This window comes from Erythrolamprus reginae, chromosome 1 (genome assembly GCF_031021105.1).
Source record: "Erythrolamprus reginae isolate rEryReg1 chromosome 1, rEryReg1.hap1, whole genome shotgun sequence".
Classification (NCBI taxonomy): domain Eukaryota; kingdom Metazoa; phylum Chordata; class Lepidosauria; order Squamata; family Dipsadidae; genus Erythrolamprus; species Erythrolamprus reginae.
The window spans coordinates 177,669,392-177,689,401 of NC_091950.1; the positions used below are offsets into that span (position 1 = coordinate 177,669,392).

The 20,010-nt window shown below is 42.0% G+C and overlaps 1 protein-coding gene across 4 annotated transcripts in view; it reads right to left on the minus strand.

Annotated features, from left to right (window-relative positions):
* Positions 1-20,010, minus strand: part of CACNB4 (calcium voltage-gated channel auxiliary subunit beta 4) — a 153,048-nt gene that overhangs the window by 36,603 nt on the left and 96,435 nt on the right. For all 4 annotated transcript variants that reach the window (XR_011557276.1, XR_011557277.1, XM_070731520.1 and 1 more), the window contains 2 exons: positions 9,477-9,596; positions 2,161-2,283 (listed from right to left, as the gene is read on the minus strand). Coding sequence is in view for 2 of the 4 variants with exons in the window: in XM_070731520.1 (XP_070587621.1) it covers positions 2,161-2,283; positions 9,477-9,596 (243 nt within the window). In the remaining 2 variants the exon portion in view is untranslated. The remainder of the gene's footprint in view (positions 1-2,160; positions 2,284-9,476; positions 9,597-20,010) is intronic.

Below are 20,010 nucleotides of genomic sequence, written 5' to 3' on the forward strand. Positions count from 1 at the left end.
TCTGGTGGGCCCAGTAGACTCGTGTTTCACCCTTTCCAAAGGCTTCCTTGGAAACAGGGGAGGGTAAAAACACACTCTCCCATCCCCCTCGAAGATCCCCTTCGACCCAAAGCCTCCCAGAGCCTCTGTGTGAGCCAAAAATCAGCTGGCCAGCACACACACGCATGTTGGAGCTGAGCTAGGGCAATGGCTCATGTGCCAGCAGATATGGTTCCGTGCGACACCTGTGGCACCCGTGCCATGGGTTCACCATCACTGCCCTAGCCAAAAAAGATTTGCCATCAGTGTCCTCGGAGTAGTGATGTGAATCAAAGAGACAGGAGGCAAGAATGCATGTGGTTGGGGAAGGCACATCATGTCCTGGAGAAAACCTTGCATCCTTTTTTATTGTTATCCATTAGTCATCAAGTTACATCTCGAGAATACAGAATCTTACTGGCTAGTTTAAAGCATGGGAGGGCCTCATGTTTGCCTCGTGGACAGTGAATGGTCAATTGATGTTGTCGCTTAAAGCCATTGCCTACATGCTTTATGGAGGTCTCCTCCAGAGCTGTTTGCAACTGATAAGAAAGCATTATCTTCCAAGGGAAAGGATAAATGTTTGGAATGTCACGTCAAAGAGCTTATCACAGAATGTCGCATATATCTAGCATAGTTCACCAGCCACTAGGGTGCGCTATTCTGTCTCCACAAGTAGGCATTTGGTGAAAGTGACATAGCACCCCCAAAAATGACGCATATGCCCTCAAAGACTGCCAACCTCTGACCTGTATTTTATGTTGATGTTATGTTACCTACAACAGAACTTTCTAGAAATCCTTATTTGACCAAAAGACATAAGCATACATTTGTGGAAGAATCAAATTATGACCCTACTTTAGTGTTTTTCTCGTAGATTTATTTCCTCTCCATTTGCCAATATCCCAGTGCTACAATTTTGTATCTTCCTTTCCCATTTCCTCCCACCGGTAGAAGTAAATTCCCACTGAAGAATGTGTAACCCAATGAATATATAGAGCAGAAGCTTTTTGTGCCTCTATTGAGCATATCAAGACTAAGGAAGAGAACAGCAAAAGGCATAGAGAATCACCACAGATGCAAGTTCAAGACCTGTTATATTAGTAACATACATTTATTAATTGTGGGGGTTTATGATATATCAGGGGAGCTACCATATTTTTTTAGATTGCTTTTTTAAAACGTCTGTTCTATTTCCAAAGTTGATTTAATTGGATGTTACATGAATACTTATGTTTATTTCATTACAACCACCTTCCTTATGTTCTTCAAAGCATTCCTTCATTTCTTCAAATGTACCAGCCACCGAACTCCAATGAACTCTGGCCAGTATACATAACCAAAGAAATCCATAAAAATAAATATAGATGCACATGGTGGTATAAAAATAAGAGCTCTATCTTCTTTCTATTGGTAACTGAGTATGAAAGGTTTATGCATTGCAATAAATGTTGCCACATAGTCTGTTTAAAAGTACATAATATATTATCTAATGGATGATGAATGAGACATCTTCAAGATGCAGTTATCCATTCTTGCTGGCATTTTAGCTTGCTACCAAAGTGACTTTGCTTGATGTCTGAACTAGACACAATTAAGGGTGTCTGGTCCCTAAGGACTTATGATCCAAAACACACACAGCCTCCAGAAACTGCTAATTCAAATAGTGGCAGAAAGTTATCAAATCGTTTTTCCATCATCTTGTTCAAGGGAAGTGGGGGGGAGGGAGTGTGTGATATAGTTGCACATTGTTCCAATACATAATTTCCAAACTCAGTGTCAAACACCAAGGAGATTATAATTTACATCTTATTAAAAAAGAGTTATATGTACCATAAAGCACTGTATTTCAGCCATAAAAGCCCACTAAAATATTGCCAAGAACCAGCATTGGGGGTGGGGGATAAAAAAGGCAGAGACTCTCTTAAATCTGTACCTTATTTACCTCTCATCCCAAATTAGGTAATTTGAAAGTCAACACACCTTGAGAACAAGAAGATTGGACTTTCTAAATGAATGACATACTGTGTAAAACACTGGCTGTTTTTTCCACTTCGTTTTTTATCTTGCACAGTCAAACCTTGCTTAGATTCAAGATCCTGGGTTGCTGGTGGGGGAAGAGTATTTGGTTATATGATTTACCTCTTTAATGTGTAGGAAATCCTTGGCATCAAAAGAAATGGCAGTGCTTGGCACAGGAACATCCTCATCTAGCGCTCCGCAGTAGCTGACATTAGTCTTTACAGCAAATGCTACAGGCTTGGACTAGGAAAGAAATACATTTTATAATTATTAAAAGTAAAGTAAGGAGGAAAGGGAGATAAAGCATTGGGTACAATAAAATACTAAAATGACTTAAGACTGAATAAAAGAACTGAATTTTAAAAAAAGATTTTTTTAAAAAATCAGCAGCTCATTATCACCATCTCAAAAATACACTACATAGGGCAATGTCCAATCAACCTTTGTTCATGCCCTAAAATTCAGCCAGAGAATGGCATATTAGGACATGTCCATTTTTATAACTACAGAATAGTTTTGAAGATTTGGTTTCTTCAGTATTATACTCTTTTTGTTAGGACAAATGTGTACTATTATGCACAACGATCATTCAAGTGATCATTAAACACTAAGTGACAATCAGATAGATCTCAAATACATCTTTACATTAATTATTTTCTAATTTCTAAACCCTGCTTGGCTGAATTCACACAAAATAAAGCTGGGATGTTTTTTTAAAAGAACCATGATGCTCAAGCTAGAATGACCCACTTCACACATCACACTAAACTGAAAGCAAACGTACCACATTCTAGATTAACATCACATGGGAACCCAGCCATACTTTCAGAGATTATGTCATTTAATGCATGATTTAGGGAAACTTATACAGGAGCCAGGTAACAAAGTAGTTTATTTACAATCAGTTCATTTCTCCTTCTCTTCCTTTTTTTTTGCTGACTACAAAAAAAGGTGTGTTGTAAAGTGCCCTATTTAAGCAGTCATCAGGAGGAAATGGGGAGCTGAACCATGGAAAGATGGTAGAGAATCACTAATTGCAATATCAGATTGAGTTTCATTTCATCATCAACTTAAATACTAATAATTTTTGAATCCAGCAAATCTTCAGTGATTGCTAAAGTCGCTATACATCATTAGATAAACTATTAAATCTGTCATAAATCAGTTTCTTTCTCTGTTGTTACTAAGATAGCAGCCCAACAGTTCTAGTTGATGCTATCTTTTGAAAGTGACATTTAAAAATACCAAAAATACATGCAGTTCCTATAGATGCTAGGTATGAAATTTCTTGGCAAAACACACACAATATCTGTGATTCTCCTTAGAGGAAAAACACATATATTAAACATCTGGATTGGGATGAACGACTTTGCAGCTTTGTCTTTTTTTCACAATGTGTACAGATCTCCACCTTGAATTAATTGAATGGGATTACGAAGCAGTGGAAGTGATGGGCCGGTGCCTGGAGGATGTTAGGGCCTGGATGAGTGTCAACAAGCTCAAACTCAACCCAGACAAGACGGAGTGGCTGTGGATCTTACCTCCCAAGGACAACTCCATCTGTCCGTCCATTACCCTGGGGGGAGAATCACTGGCCCCCTCAGAGAAGGTTCGCAACTTGGGCGTCCTCCTCGATCCACAGCTCACATTAGAGAAACATCTTTCAGCTGTGGCGAGGGGGACGTTTGCCCAGGTCACTGCTCACGGTCACTCATGCCCTCATCACCTCGAGGCTTGACTACTGTAACGCTCTCTACATGGGGCTACCTTTGAAAAATGTTCGGAAACTTCAGATCGTGCAGAATGCAGCTGCGAGAGCAATCATGGGCTTTCCCAAATATGCCCATGTTACACCAACACTCCGCAATCTGCATTGGTTGCCGATCAGTTTCCGGTCACAATTCAAAGTGTTGGTTATGACCTATAAAGCCCTTCATGGCACCGGACCAGATTACCTCAGGGACCGCCTTCTGCTGCACGAATCCCAGCGACCAGTTAGGTCCCACAGAGTGGATCTTCTCCGGGTCCCGTCAACTAAGCAATGTCGCCTGGCGGGACCCAGGGGAAGAGCCTTCTCTGTGGCGGCCCCGGCCCTCTGGAACCAACTCCCCCCAGAGATTAGAACTGCCCCCACCCTCCTTGCCTTTCGTAAACAACTTAAAACCCACCTCTGCCGCCAGGCATGGGGGAATTGAGATCCTCTTTCCCCCTAGGCCTTTACAATTCTATGCATGGTATGTATGTATGTATGTTTGGTTTTTATATTAATTGATTTTTAATCATCAATACCAAATTACTATTGTACACTGTTTTATTGTCGCTGTTAGCCGCCCTGAGTCTCTGGAAAGGGGCGGCATACAAATCCAATAAATAAATAAATAAATAAATAAATTACCGGGGGGGGGGGGGAATGATATGCAAATTGCAATTTGGTGGAGTTTTTCATTTGCTTATTAGTAACTTGGTTTCCCTTACATATGAGGACCCAGATTGTGGGAGCAATTTGTTGGCTCTGTTAAAAAAGTGCTATTGCTAACATGTTGTAAGCCGCTCTGAGTCTGAGGAGAAGGGCGGCATAAAAATCAAATAAATAAATGAATGAATGAATGAATGAATGAATGAATGAATAAATAAAATCTCATAAATAATATATTTTCAGATATGCTGGGTCTCTGATGACATGCCTTTTGATACCTTCTCTGCTTTTATAAAATTACTCTTCAATAGTTTAGTTCCAAATTCGCATTTTGTTCCAAAAAAAGGCTACCCAATCAGAATTAATAGAAATTGCTAGAAATAAAAGATTATGCCTGTTCAGGTTCAGTTAATTCATCAACTGTTTAAATTAAAGACTGTCATCTGCATTTCTCTTGTTCATTAATCTGGGGGAGGGGACTCTTTAGATGGACTTTAGTATGTATCTGACAAATGCCAGTCTATTAGAGCATCTGTCCCATCTGAAGAGATGCTGTGTTACAGAATCCAGTGTGGAAAATAGAGCCCAACGGGGAGACATGAATGTCCTCCTTACCAGTCAAGAAGTTCACTGCAGCTCCAAATTCAGCAAATTACCCTCCTTACTCTATTACAGTTTGTCTTTTATTAGAACCATCAAGAGCTGCTATTGCGAGATGAGCAGCCATATAAATAGATTAAAACAAATGAATAAGCAGTTCCACATTGCCATAAAATTTCACAGCTCAAGATAAACACTGTTATCTTTGTCTGAGGGGCTCCAACTATCTTTAAGCTGGGAGTGGGACATATATATATATATATATATATATATATATATATATATATATATATATATATATATATTTCTTTTTATGTCTTTCTTTCTGCTGTACTTTTCAAAACTGAGCTCCCCAAAAATGATGACAGGATGTGTTACCAATGTAGCCACAGACATTTTGGTGGTCTGATTAGCTTTGAAAATTGGAAACTGACTTGAACTGGATTGAAAAGCCAGTTCAAGCCAGTTTACAATTTTCAAAGCTAATCAGACCACCAAAATATCTGTGGATATATTGGTCAGAATTATCTTTATTTACAAATTTGCACCATAGCTTCCTTCAGGCATTGGAACTGATTGGCAGCTGCTAATCAGTACTTTATTTGCAAGCATGCCTGCTTGCTGAAGATGCCACATAGGTACCATATATTTGGAGTATAAGGCCTACCTTTTTACCCCACAAAAGAGGGTGAAAACTTGGGTCTGTCTTATATATCAAATGTAGCCCCAACCCCCCCAACCCCACCCTTTGGTCTGTGTCTCCCAGCAATTTACCTCCTTGCAGCAAATAGCACAGGCAAGCAATTGATTATCAGCTTCCTGATGTGCAGCTGATTTGAGACTGCAGGCAAGCCACATGCTAAAATGAAAGTGAAACTAAAGCTGCAAAGAGGCAAATTGGGAGAGAGAGGCAGAAGCAGAATTTTATTTTCCTGTGCTAGTCAGTTGCTGAATCTGGATGCAAGGGGGTAAGTCAATAACTATAAATGTCTGTAGAATGTTCAAATTATTAGACTTTCCAATTTTTAAAGAAGCTTTTTAAAATAAATGCTTGATCTGAAGAGGCCTAGTGCTATTGTATCTTCTTTTAAAAATCAGAGAATAATGTATACTTCCAGAAAGCCACATCAATTTTAACAGCTCTGTACAATTATACTTTGAAATGCAACAGTGTCCTGTTTAGTATTAAGATAAAGCAGCTGAATTAAATCCTGACTTAGTCATGTTTGGAGTAGATCTATTTAAATAATTGGGAGCAGTTAGTGTGATTACATTTAAGAAAATTCTCTGGCATTAATATATTGCCGTGATGTACATTTCTCCAATTCTTGGCTATTTCTATGGGTCACATATGCACAGAAATACACAGCAAACAGTGTATGTCATCTGTGCTGTTTGCTGTTTGGCAAATTGCTGGGAAGCAGAGACAGAATCCCCCCCCCCCCCCATTTTCACACTAAGGTGTGTCTTGTACTCCAGTGGGTCTTATACTCTGAATAATACAGTATATAAATATGAATTACAGTGATCCCCCGAGTTTCGCGCTCTCGATCATTGCTAATCGCTATATCGCGATTTTTCCACCCGATGACGTCACTCCCTTCCTTTCTCATCTTTCTTTCTCTCTCTCTTTCTCTATCTTGCTTCTTCCTCTCTCACACTCTCTTCCTCCCTCTCTCATCTCTTTCTTTCCTTCTCTCTCTTTCTCTATCTCTCCCCCTCTTGCTCTCGAGCGGCAAGCGAGCAGCCGGGCGGGCGGGCAAATGGGCAAGCGGCAAGTGAGCAGCCGGGCAGGCGGGCGAACGGGCAAGTGGCAAGCGGCAAGCGAGCAGCCAGGCGGGCGGGCGAACGGGCAAGCGGCAAGCGAGCAGCTGGGCGGGCAGGCGAACGGGCAAGCGGCAAGCGAGCAGCCGGGTGGGCGGGCGAACGGGCAAGCGGCAAGCGAGCAGGCGGGCGGGCGAACGGGCAAGCGGCAAGCGAGCAGCCGGGCGGGCGGGCGAACGGGCAAGCAGCAAGCGAGCGGCCGGGTGAGCGGGTGACGGGCAAGCGGCAAGCGATCTTGGGGTTTCCCCTTTGCCTCGGCCGCCCAACAGCTGATCTGCTCCGCAGCGCGGCAGCAGCGAGGAGCCGAAGATGGGGTTTCCCCGTTGCCTGGGCAACGGGGAAACCCCATCTTCGGCTCCTCGCTGCTGCCGCGCTGCGGAGCAGATCAGCTGTTGGGCGGTCTTCCCCGCCGCCCACACGCAAACTCCACCATCTGCGCATGTGCGGCCATGGAAAAAGGGGCGCGCATGCGCAGATGGTGTTTTACTTCCGCACCACTACATCCCGAAATATCGATTATCGTGAGGGGTCTTGGAACGGAACCCTCGCGATAATCGGGGGATCACTGTATAGTTGTACACACATATATATACACACACACATACACACATATTCTGGAAGAAGATTGTGGCAATCTTTAATTATACTGTTGCCCAGAACTTGTCTTTAAAAGTCACTAGGAACTGAGCTTGACTCAAAGAGGTAATCTGCTTTTAATGTCCTTCTGCCAATCAGTTTATAGATGAGCAATGCTTTCCCCTTTAGCAGTCACTTGCAGAAACCCACTCCAATATTCTATCCAATTCACCAAACATTTTCCACTTTTCACTGAAAATAGTCCTTTTTTTCTTAGCTGCCCAACTCCAATGTTTCCCTATGCTTTTATGTCTGCCTACGTGTTTTTAAACATTTTCCATCTTAATACTTGTTTCAGCTAATGCTTTCTTAATTCTTGCAAAAGTATATACTCAAGCTAGTACTAATGCCCACCATCTGAGAAAGAGTTGGGCTAATGAAAGTGCCTATGTGAGTTATATATAGCTATTTCCCAGATTAGTGAAGCATCATTGCATCAATCTGCTCTCTGCTTACCTCATGTCAGTAAAAAAATATATATCTTGGCTCTTCAATGTAACCACCTACACATGAGCGTTCGTATATATGTATGAACAGAGAACATCTAACAACGATACTAAGAACATTCTATAAAGAGGGCAACGAGTATTGCACAAATTTTAGAGAGTGAGGGCAAGAAATCTTCTGTTGACTGAATTAAATCTTTGGGGAGGCTGGGCAAATCTTAACAATTTTCATGGGCAGTATGAACATTCCTACTTTTAAATATGAGCTATTGGAAGAATGCTTGTTTTAATAAACAAAAATATGTCTCCATTCAATTTCAGCAGGTAGATTATTAAGTTAGATGGTTTAGGGTAGAGTGTGATACAACAGAAGGCAGAGGGAATGGCCTTGAAGGACAGGAAGAATAGCCCTACCAAGGCAATAGTCAGAAAAGCTTGACTTGAGTCTATTCCAAGAAACTAATTTGAGAAAACACTTCAGACAAGCCCTCTCCTAAAGGGAAAGAGGAAGAAGCACATTCAGATTTGCAAAATTATGTTACTATAACTGTTCCAAAACAGTCGTTTTAGACATACCGTATTTTTCAGAATATAAGACGCACCATTTCCCCCCTAAAAGAGGCTGAAAATTTGGGTACTCTGGATGTAGCTTTTATTAAGCTTTTTAGCCCTAATGAGGTGTTAACGTAATCTTCCCTTTATCTGCTTCTTTCATTACTGCCTGATTTTCTCATCGTTTCTCTCTGAAGAGAGAGAGAGAGAAGTGAAATGTTTTAGAAACTGTTTTTTATCCCCAACCAAGGGATAAAAAGCAAGCACATGGACTCAAAACCAGCAAACCAATGTGCTGAAGCTGACCAGACTAAAGACTAGCCAGATGAATACCTGAGAGGCAGATTAGTTTTTCGCTACTTTCTTCTCCCCAAATTAAGGTGCGACTTATATTCCGGTACGTCTTATTCTCCAAAAAATACAGTAAATGTCATCGATTTCTTGGCCTGATCTATCTTAACAAGGCAGACGGAAGATAGTGTGAGTTCCAGGGAGATTTTTTGATTATAAAACCTATTCACATGTAATTGTCTATTGCATATTTTTGTACTTATTTTTGCTTTGTCGTAGTGGTTGTTGTTGTTGTGTTTGTTTGTTTGTTTGTTTGTTTCGGTTTGTAACTTTTTGGTTATTTCTCTTTAAAAAAAACAATTCAATAAAAATTATTAATGAACAAAAAAACGTATTTACAAATGCATACAGATGGGGGAGAGGTAGACAGTATCACTCATTTAAAAGGTACTTATGGTGAAAAATAACCCACCCCACCCACTCCCGAAAATTACTGAAGCTGTGGCTGGATTTATTTATTTATTTATTAGATTTGTATGTCGCCCCTCTCCGTAGACTCGGGGCGGATTTCCCCATGATATAATGTTTCTCTCTCTTTTGAAATCTAAAAATGGTTAGTAGATAAATAAAAGGAGAGAGAGAAGAGGAACAACTGAGAGGGAGGGGGATACCTTTGCTCTTTCAAGCTGAATAGCTGCTTGCTGTTCTCTCTCTTGGCGGATGGCTTCCCTGTCCTCTTCCAGAGATACATCAGAATCTGATGGTCTGCTTGTGTATGAATCTGCTGATCCCTGCAAAGAGAAGAAGATTATTAGCAAAACGTTGCATAGAATACATAAAGAAGCCAAACGTGGAGGAAAAAGTATCCAAGGTCATGCATTTATTTTTAACTCCCTTTCAAAGTGATATTTTATTTATGAAGCTGGCCTTTTTTCTTCTTTCTGACCGAATAGCGCATTAACAGTCATTTCCTTCTCTGTCTTTTTTTTCTTCTGAGATAAGCTCAAGCACAGAAAATGCCTTTTTTTTCCCAACAGCGGCTACTTTTTTGTTCAAATGTCATTCTAAATGTATTCTAAAAAACTTTAAATGTATTCTAATAAAAGTAACAGACACAGCGCGGCAACCTATCGCAGGCAAAGCTTGGATACTGTAAGTCATGATTTATGCTCTTCCAACTTTATGCAGAGAGACACAAAAATAGCAGCTACTATTTTCATGCCCGTACTTGGCAAGCAATCTGACATATGTGAAAAATCAGCTTAAGCAACAGTTCCTGGAACAGATCCTCTTGTTTAACCTAGGGGCTGCTTGAGTAAGGTTCAGAACTTGTTCGATCAACAGCATTGGAATAGAGATTATTCTCCATGGAAAAGCCACAGGATTCGTTCAAAATGTAGCACAACTCAATCAAATCCACTTCTCTTGATAAACTGTACGACGGTGTACACGTTTCTGACAAGCATCCTGACCTTATCCAAAGTATTTGATTTTATCAGTGAATAAGTTTAGAACTGTGGTCCAAACTGGGGCCTCCAATTACTTCATGTTTTTTCCACAATTACGTCAACAAATAACTTTCAGTAAGACAATCTGGCCCATGTGCCCTAAGAAACAACATTTTTTTCCTCTGATACTTTCCCCTTTCTCCAAGCCTCTTCTATTGATAACAAGCATGTGCAGGTTTCTTCTACCTGCATCGGTCGGGGAAACAACACAGTACAGTGATACCTTGTCTTACAAACTTAATTGGTTCCGGGACGAGGTTCTTAAGGTGAAAAGTTTGTAAGATGAAACAATGTTTCCCATAGGAATCAATGGAAAAGCGATTAATGCGTGCAAGCCCAAAATTCACCCCTTTTGCCAGCCAAAGTGCCTGTTTTTGCGCTGAGGGTCCCCTCCATGGGAAACCCCACCTCTGGACTTCCGTTGCCAGAGAAGCACCCGTTTTTGTGCTGCTGGGATTCCCCTGCAGCATCACAAAAACACGGAAGTCCGTAGGTGGGGGTTTCCCATGGAGGGGAGCCTCAGGGGAATCCCAGCAGCACAAAAACGGGTGCTTCACTGGCAACGGAAGTCCAGAGGTGGGGCATCCCAGTGGCAGCGGTGGGTTTGTAAGGTGAAAATAGTTTGTAAGAAAAGGCAAAAAAATCTTAAAGCCTGGGTTTGTATCTCAAAAAGTTTGTATGACGAGGCGTTTATAAAACGAGGTATCACTGTAATTAAGAACAGGCTAATTTTCCTCAGGGCCCCCCTGCATCCGACAGCCCTTTTACTTAAGATGGCCTCTTTAGAAAGGAAAGAATAGGCAGGAGGCAGCAGTGGTGGCGATGGTTCTTAACAAACTTGGCCAGGAGAAAAGCATTACTTCCTGGTTTCAGAGTTGAAATTACTGAGGAAGAATCTCTGACCCTCACGCTATTAAAAACCTATTTTACAACCATGAGACAGATGCTAGAAATCTTCAAGAGCAGGATCAAGCAGCTATAATGGCTGTTTGACTTGAAAAGATGGGGGAAGAGACTTGGATTTAAGCCTGGAGACTAACTAACTACAGAGCAAGATTCCAGGGTGCCGTTAGTTTTTTCTAGTAAGGCTTCCTAATTTCTCTGCAATAAATTAACTTATCAAACATTGTCAAGTCTGCTTAAGAATGCAGAGTGGGGACAGAGTTTAATCACCATGACTGCTTCAAGAAATCAAAATGCACCTTCTTTGTTAGCATTATCATACTAAGCAAAGTTTTTTTTAATTTGTTTTGCTTCTGCTGCATTTTTAATGCTATGGTACCTTTTCTGTTCCTCTGACATTTATCTGCTATTTTAATTGATGCCAGTTTATCTTATTCTTTTACTTGCATTGATTTTATTCTCTCATGGAGTATCGCCATTGAGTGCTGCTGAGGAGCTCAAACATTTTTGAAACAAATAAACCCCATTCATTGGCACTAGTTCAGTTGTTGTGTGGAGAAACAGGAATCTCTAATTCAGTCTTGTCTACACTGGTGGATTCTGACTCTTTCGAATTTCAAATTTTTGAGGATTGAATATGGGGCCTTTCTTTGAACTTGCAATTTAGTCAGATTTTTCCAAATTTCCTCACTAATTTAAGGGTTTATTTGAACAAATTCCATTTTTATAGATACAATAAATAGGATGTAATATTATTGTCTTGTAACACAAAAAACATTGTTTATAGCAAAGCATAATCTTAGCCAGCAAATGCTAAGCATGTGAAAGGGAGATTTTACAATAAATAATATGAATATAACAACATACAATGCAAGTATTTTTAACATGTATTGTTTTCCTATCACGATATATTCTTTTTTCCTCCATTTTGAATACATAAAGATTAGCAGCATCTAAAATCCCAACAGCAACTGGACATGGGTTAGCCTCTCATTAACTGAATTTGGATCACATTAAACACAAGCTGCTATCAATTCACAAACTGCACTAAATCAAACATATTACTCAAACTTGCATTGATCATAGACTACATGTACTAGGTGCATTAGGGTACATTCACTAAAAAAAAATCAAGGATATGCCCATACACTACTACTGGATGTGTGATCAGTACATTTGTTTTCTTTTTCAGCTGTAGTGCATATACTTATATCTAATTTTTGTAAAGTAACAGATAAAATAAATATTCCTCTCAAAATTGACATATCTGCTGCATATTTTGAATTCTTGCATTTGTCCACCTCCATGGCTGCAAACCATTCAGATGTTGCATATGTCTTTCTCATTGAATTGCACAAGATTTATTTATTTATTTATTTATTTATTTATTTATTTATGCATGCATGCATGCATGCATGCATGCCGCCCTTCTCCTTAGAGTCAGGGCGGCTTACAACATGTTAGCAATAGCACTTTTTAACAGAGCCAGAATATTGTCCCCACAATCCGGGTCCTCATTTTACCCACCTCGGAAGGATGGAAGGCTGAGTCAACCTTGAGCCGGTGATGAGATTTGAACCTCTGACCTTCAGATCTACAAGTCAGCTTCAGTGGCTTGCAGTACAGCACTCTACTTGCTGCGCCACCCCGGCTTCATGTATATATCATGTTGCTGTATAAAGATAAAAGCTACCTAGCGGAATTCGAAGCATAAACCAGTCTTATCGCTTTTGTTGAGTGAGTTTCTGGGTTACATACAATTTTTAACTCAGAGAGGAGAACTATGTCCTCTTTGCAACTTGTGAACCAACTCCACGCTGGCTGAGGAATTCATAGTTACCCATCCCTGCTTTGGCCCCTTTTCTGAATGGAGGTTGCTAAACCACGTTATCAAAAATTGGCTGAATCATTTTGTGTATCTGGAAAAAAAAAATCACAATTGAATTAAGAGTGTTAAAAATCTGACAGACTGAATGTGCTTATTTATTTATTTTTAAATCCCAATGGTCTGATTACAACATCATCCACAAATGCAAAAAGATTGCCTTGCCCCAGATCTACACTCATACAGAAAATCAGTATAATGACAACCCATCTCTACTACTTAAGTTCTGCAACTGGTTCTTTCCCTACCAGTCGTCAGGCACAAATAGGAAGAGATACCTCAAACAATCCTTAGAGCTGATAAAGACTTCAAAGACACCAATCGGTCTCCTAGACTTCTAGAAGGGCAAGGATATTTAGCTGTGCTGAGATACACTCAGAACTGGTAACTGTTTCTTGTCACTTCCGAGTTATCTGCCAGTCTAGGAATAAGTGAATGGAGAAATTAAAGAGAGGATGGGAGGACACCATAAAGGCGCTTATTGAGGCAGCGGAAGCCTACAAGAAGCAATCACTCCAACCCATTTTTAGAGTAGGGGATAAGGTTTTCCTGTCAACCAAGTACATTCGGTTAAAACTGCCTAGCAAAAAGCTAGGTCCTAAATTTCTAGGCCCTTTCCCAATCATGAAAGTAAACAACCCACAGAGTGGGCCTTCTCCGGGTCCCGTCAACTAAACAATGTCGGTTGGCGGGCCCCAGGGGAAGAGCCTTCTCTGTGGCGGCACCGGCCCTCTGGAACCAACTCCCCCCGGAGATTAGAACTGCCCCTACTCTTCCTGCCTTCCGTAAACTCCTTAAAACCCACCTTTGCCGTCAGGCATGGGGGAACTGAAACATCTCCCCCTGGGCATGTTAATTTATATATGGTATGCTTGTGTGTATGTCTGTTAGTATATGGGGTCTTTCTTAAATCTTTAAATATTTTAAATTGTCAGATTATTTATGATTTGTTTCCACGTGTTGTGAGCTGCCCCGAGTCTTCGGAGAGGGGCGGCATACAAATCTAAGTAATAAATAAATAAATAAATAAACCTGGTCATGGTGCAGCTTGCATTACCTGGAATCCTAGGAAAGATCAACCCTGTATTCCACTGCAGCCTGCTAAAACTGGTGATCAGGTCCAACATTCGGCCACATACACAAGTTCCCCCTCCCTCTGTAGTAATACAGGGGAAAAACAACTATGAAGTGAAAAAGATTTTGGATTTGCATTTTCCGGGGCCAATTACAGAACTTAATTCATTGGAAGGGGTACCCTTTGTCAGAGGCTACCTGGGTTAAGAGTCAGGATGTCAAGGCTAATCGGTTAATTAAACAGTTCCACAAAAAAATACTCAACCAAGCCTAAGTGTCCCCTTGTGGGGAGAGAGGGGGTTAAAAGCGATACTAGATAAATTCCTTGTGTGTGCAATCACAATGGCCAATAAAGAATTCTATTCTATTCTACTAACCCCTATGTGTTTTATTCTATTGTTTTAGGAGTTACTTCTTTGTGAAGGGGAGCCGCCTGTCAGGCCAAAGCCATCATGTGGAGTTAGAGACTTTTGCCTGCCACAGTAAAATAGTATTATGGGAACTGGGAGGGGCAGTCGAATGAGAAGGAAAGTTCCTAGCCACAACAAATTCCTTTCTTAAAGTCCAAGGTCATCTGTTGTTCTGCATCAAGGGATGTAAAGAGCTGGTCGTTGAAATCCCTGCAGTCAGACTGGCCCTCGTGATGAACTTGTGGGTGTGGGGATAAGGGATGAACCTTAACTGGAAGGAAATCAGTATAGGGATGGCAGCGGCATGACCAACATGGCTCTGTTAATAAACCAAACCTTGGATGAGAGAATTGGACTGGAATCTGATTTATTTCCCAGATGCTCTTTGGGGTGCTGACACCTCCTTCCAAAGTATTTAAAGTTGGGGGGGGGGAATAACTCATCATAATGCATCAGATCTCGAAGCATACAGGACCTGACTTCAGGATCCTTAGCAATTACATCACTCTAAGAAGTCAGTAGAAACCCAAAGCAGCATGTTCAGCATTGCTGTTTGATCCAGTTACAGGCCAAGCCAGTCTCTGCAATCTGTTTTATCTAAACCAGAGAGTTTCACTGGACAGTCTAACTGGACTGCTGTTCTGTGCATATGTGTGCACCCACACACGCATACACATACTTTAATCTCTCGACATTTTTGTCCTCACATAGTTGAAACCACTCTACAGCCATTTCTGATAAAGATTCTCTCTTCTGGGCCAACACTACTTCAGAGTACTTATTGCTTCACCCTAATTGTTTCAGTCATCTGAATTATATCTCATCGAAGTACATAAAAGAACTACAAAAATAGTAACTCTGATAAATCAGCATATAAAATGATCTGTATAACTCAATCTGTATAGTCTGGAGGACAGAAGGAAAAGGGGGGACATGATCGAAACATTTAAATATATTAAAGGGTTAAATAAGGTCCAGGAGGGAAGGGTTTTTAATAGGAAAGTGAACACAAGAACAAGGGGACACAATCTGAGGTTAGTTGGGGGAAAGATCAAAAGCAACATGAGAAAATATTATTTTACTGAAAGAGTAGTAGATCCTTGGAACAAACTTCCAGCAGACGTGGTACCGTGTTTCCCCGATAGTAAGACCCCCCCGATTGTAAGACATATGGGGGGTTTCAGGGGGGTCGGCTTATATAAGCCATACCCCGAAAGTAAGACATATGTCTTACTTTCGGGGAAACACGGTACTAAAAGCGAGGGAGCAGTTCGCAGCGCCCTGGCGGCGGTTCCCTCCGCTTTGACGGCGCTGGTCCGCTCGCTCATCCCCGCAACCGACCCGTTTCCCCGACACGCGTCTGGAGGGGAGGAGCCGCTCTGCGCAGTTGGGCAGCCCCACCTGCCTGCCGGAAAGGAGGCGGGCGAAGGAGGGCGCAGCTCCGGCCGCCCGCTCGGCTCGCTTCTACAACTTCGGACCAGCACTGGTCCCCGCTAAGCCTTCTGCGCCTGACTCTGCGAGGCGAGAGGGAAGAAGGAGAAGCGCTTCTCCTTCTTCCCTCTCGCCTCGCCGAGTGAGGCTTCGGACCAGCGCCGTCCTTCGCCTCGCATTTCCGGGTTGGCGAGCCTGGATTGTTTTTCCTGCGAGCGCTGGTCCCCGCTAAGCCGCAGAAGGCGCTCGCAGGAAAAACAATCCAGGCTCGCCAACCCGGAAATGCGAGGCGAAGGACGGCGCTGGTCCGAAGCCTCACTCGGCGAGGCGAGAGGGAAGAAGGAGAAGCGCTTCTCCTTCTTCCCTCTCGCCTCGCAGTCAGGCGCAGAAGGCTTAGCGGGGACCAGCGCTCGCAGGAAAAACAATCCAGGCTCGCCAACCCGGAAATGCGAGGCGAAGGACGGCGCTGGTCCGAAGTTGTAGAAGCGAGCCGAGCGGGCGGCCGGAGCTGCGCCCTCCTTCGCCCGCCTCCTTTCCGGCAGGCAGGTGGGGCTGCCCAACTGCGCAGAGCGGCTCCTCCCCTCCAGACGCGTGTCGGGGAAGCGGGTCGGTTGCGGGGAACGAGCGAGCGGACCAGCGCCGTCAAAGCGGAGAGAACCGAGCAGATCAGCTGCTGGGCGGCCTCCCTGGGTCTTCCCGACTGCACCCTGTCAATTTGGTTAGTGGAGGCGGGAAACGGCAGGGGGGGGGGTATGTAAGACATACCCCGAAAGTAAGACCTAGTGGGGCTTTTGCGGGTAAAAAGATAGTAAGACACTGTCTTACTATCGGGGAAACACGGTAGATAAATCCACAGTAACTGAATTTAAACATGCCTGGGATAAACATATATCCATCCTAAGATAAAATACAGAAAATAGTATAAGGGCAGACTAGATGGACCATGGGGTCTTTTTCTGCCGTCAGACTTCTATGTTTCTATCTGTGCTAAATGGTTTTGTTGGCAATTCCCCTGCTCTGTCCTACCACTCACTCAACTGATAGAAAGCCTTATATCAATGCACTATAATATCAATGAATGATAAAAGGAGACAATAACAACATTGCAAACATACAATGCATACAAAATATTACACTACAGAACAAGTATGATCCAATAATTGGTATCAATCACCAAATTGTCAACCAGCTCCAGTTCAAAGACTCATATTTTGTGTATTTAGGACATCCTACAAATAATGATCAAATTACTATTAATGTCATGATTCACTATTTGGAAATGGTTACTTCAGAGAGCTATTTCAGGTGGAAATACTCTCTACAGCGTCATCACTCCATTCCAGGTCTATCGAGAGAATAAATTCCATTTCTTCCTTATGTTCCCCACACCATCTCTTAAAGGCCTATGCTCTTTTTCCAAGTTTACTTCACATTTCAAATTGGATAAGCCTAAATTGCAAAAGCCTAGAACCAGGGTAGTGCAGTGGTTAGAGTGCAGCACTGCAGGCTACTTCAATTAACTGCCAGCTGTAGTTCAGCAGTTCAAATCTCAGGACCGGCTCAAGGTGGACTCAGCCTTCCATCCTTCCGAAGTGAGTAAAATGAGGACCCGGATTGTTGGGGACAATATGCTGATTCTGTAAACTGCTTAGAAAGGGCTGTAAAAGCACAATGAAGTGGTATATAAGTCTAAATGCTATTGCTATTGCTAAATGTGTAAAGTCCATCACAAAACGTTGTGACTTGTGACTTGTGCCATTTATTTACAGTGGTACCTCTATTTAAGAATGCCTCTACTTAAAAACCTTTCTAGATAAGAACCAGGTTCAAGATTTTTTTGCCTCTTCTTAAGAACTATTTTCTACTTAAGAACCCGAGCCCGGAAAAAATACCCAGGAAATTTGAGAACGGCATGAAAGCCTGGCCAGTTTCCTGCCATTTCCCTTTAATCTGCGGAGAGGGGCGGCATACAAATCTAAATAATAAATAAATCCCGTCCATTTTAGGATTTTCTGGGCTGCTAGAGGAGCATTTCTGTGGCACTTAAGGAGGCTTTGGCAGTCCAGAGCAAACCAAGCATTTTCCTTTCTCTGGGCGCTTAGAGAGGGAATAAACCTCTGCCAGGGCCCAGAGAAAAGAAATGCTCCCTTTGCTCTGGGCAGCCGAGGAAAGGCACCAGCGACAAAGCTAAGGAGAGGAGAGTGGAGCCCTTCAGCATGGGAAGGAAGAGGCAGCAGGTAGCAGCAACAACAGCAACAGCCAGTGTATGGGAGGCAGTGTATGGGGGGCAGCCTCACGCTGGCTGTATTGGAGGCGCGTGCTACTCCTCCCCACCTCAGAGTCCTTTTTTTTTAAGCCTTAAAGTTTTGGATTTTTTTGATTCCCCTCACCTCACCTTCTTCCTTCAGCAGCAACTGTCCTCCTCCTCTTCTTCATCCTCTTCCTCCCACCCAAATTCCAAGCTTTTATTTTTTCCTAGTGGGTTTGCACGCATTATTTGCTTTTACATTGTTTCCTATGGGAAAAATTGCTTCTACTTAAGAATGTTTCTACTTAAGAACCTGGTCACGGAACTAATTAAGTACTTAAGTAGAGGTACCACTGTATTACCAAGTATGAGAGGTTTTGGGTAACAAAACTTGCACAGAATGATCTCTCCTTAGAAGGTGAATATTGAAATTTATTAATACTTACTCAAAGTAAAAAATATGCCCACATTAACAAGCAATGAAGAGGCAACAAATTAAATTATGACAAAACATAAGCCCACCAAGCAGCATCATATCTCTTTTGCCCATATTATTTACTAAACATTCTGAAATTTACATTTGTAGCTCATAGAAAACTAATTTCACAGAAGTGTGGCAATGAACTGTGAATACTAACGTTTTATAAATTAATTAGCTGGTTTCCCAGAAGAAATCTGCCACTTAGAAACAAGCAGCAAAGAAAAAATAAACTTTTTGTTATGATAGAACAGAAGTCCTCAAATGCCCTTTACAATTTTTGTTTCCTGTATTTCTATGACAAACTAGGAATCGACAAGCAAACTGCACATAGCAGGCAGAGCAGAATAAGGAGGAGGGGGGGAAGGACTACTCTCTGCAAAGAGAAAAAGAACCGCCACTGAGAGCATAACATACATTTTAACTCATCATTCCAACAAAATGTATCGTTATTGAACAATGGAGGAGGAGACTAAAAAAAAATCTCAAAATCTGAGAGCATGGCAGGAAAAAAACTAGGAACTTTTTAAAAAAAAGATCTAATGGGTTTCAAATTATGAACTTCCAAAAGAAAATAACTGATGTGGTTTTCCAATTGTTTGAAAGCCAGGCCACATAATTATGCAGACATCCTTGAAGTATATCACCCACACTGTTCCTTCTCCCATATTTGGTGAATCCTCCAAATGCGTTAGGACTAAAATTTTCAACTAAACGTAAAATGCTATTAAATTAAAACCAGGGCATTTTCCAATAACTGTTTGGTTCTATTCAGCCAAACAGTAAACAAACACTCAGGCTGAGTAAATGCAGTGGTAGTCAATCCAGAGTCCCGGATGACCCACACACACTATGGCACCAAAAGACAGGGCAAATCAAGGTACTGGTCTTCTTCAAAGGCCCAGCCAAATCACCGCTAAAATGGCGTCCAAGCACATGACTCCTCCCTGAAGCTCTGCAGAGCACTCTAGCGAGGGGGGAGGAAGCACCAGTCAACATGCAACAAAGGCTCAGTGCCGTTAATTTGGGCACAAAAAAACATTCTTTGAAGCCCAAACAAAATGGCGGCCACCCAGAAAGAATTCACCTGGTACCTTGGCAAGTAAACAGAATGTAGCTTAACAAGCCCTTCTCTCAGAGCCTCAAAGCTGATTTGGCAAAATGAGCATAGCCTGTTCAGGGCAGGGACTCCAGCTGCCTCTTCCTCCAAAAGATTCCTACAGTGTTGGCGGTTCTCGCCGGCTACCCAGACTAACCAGCCCACCCAC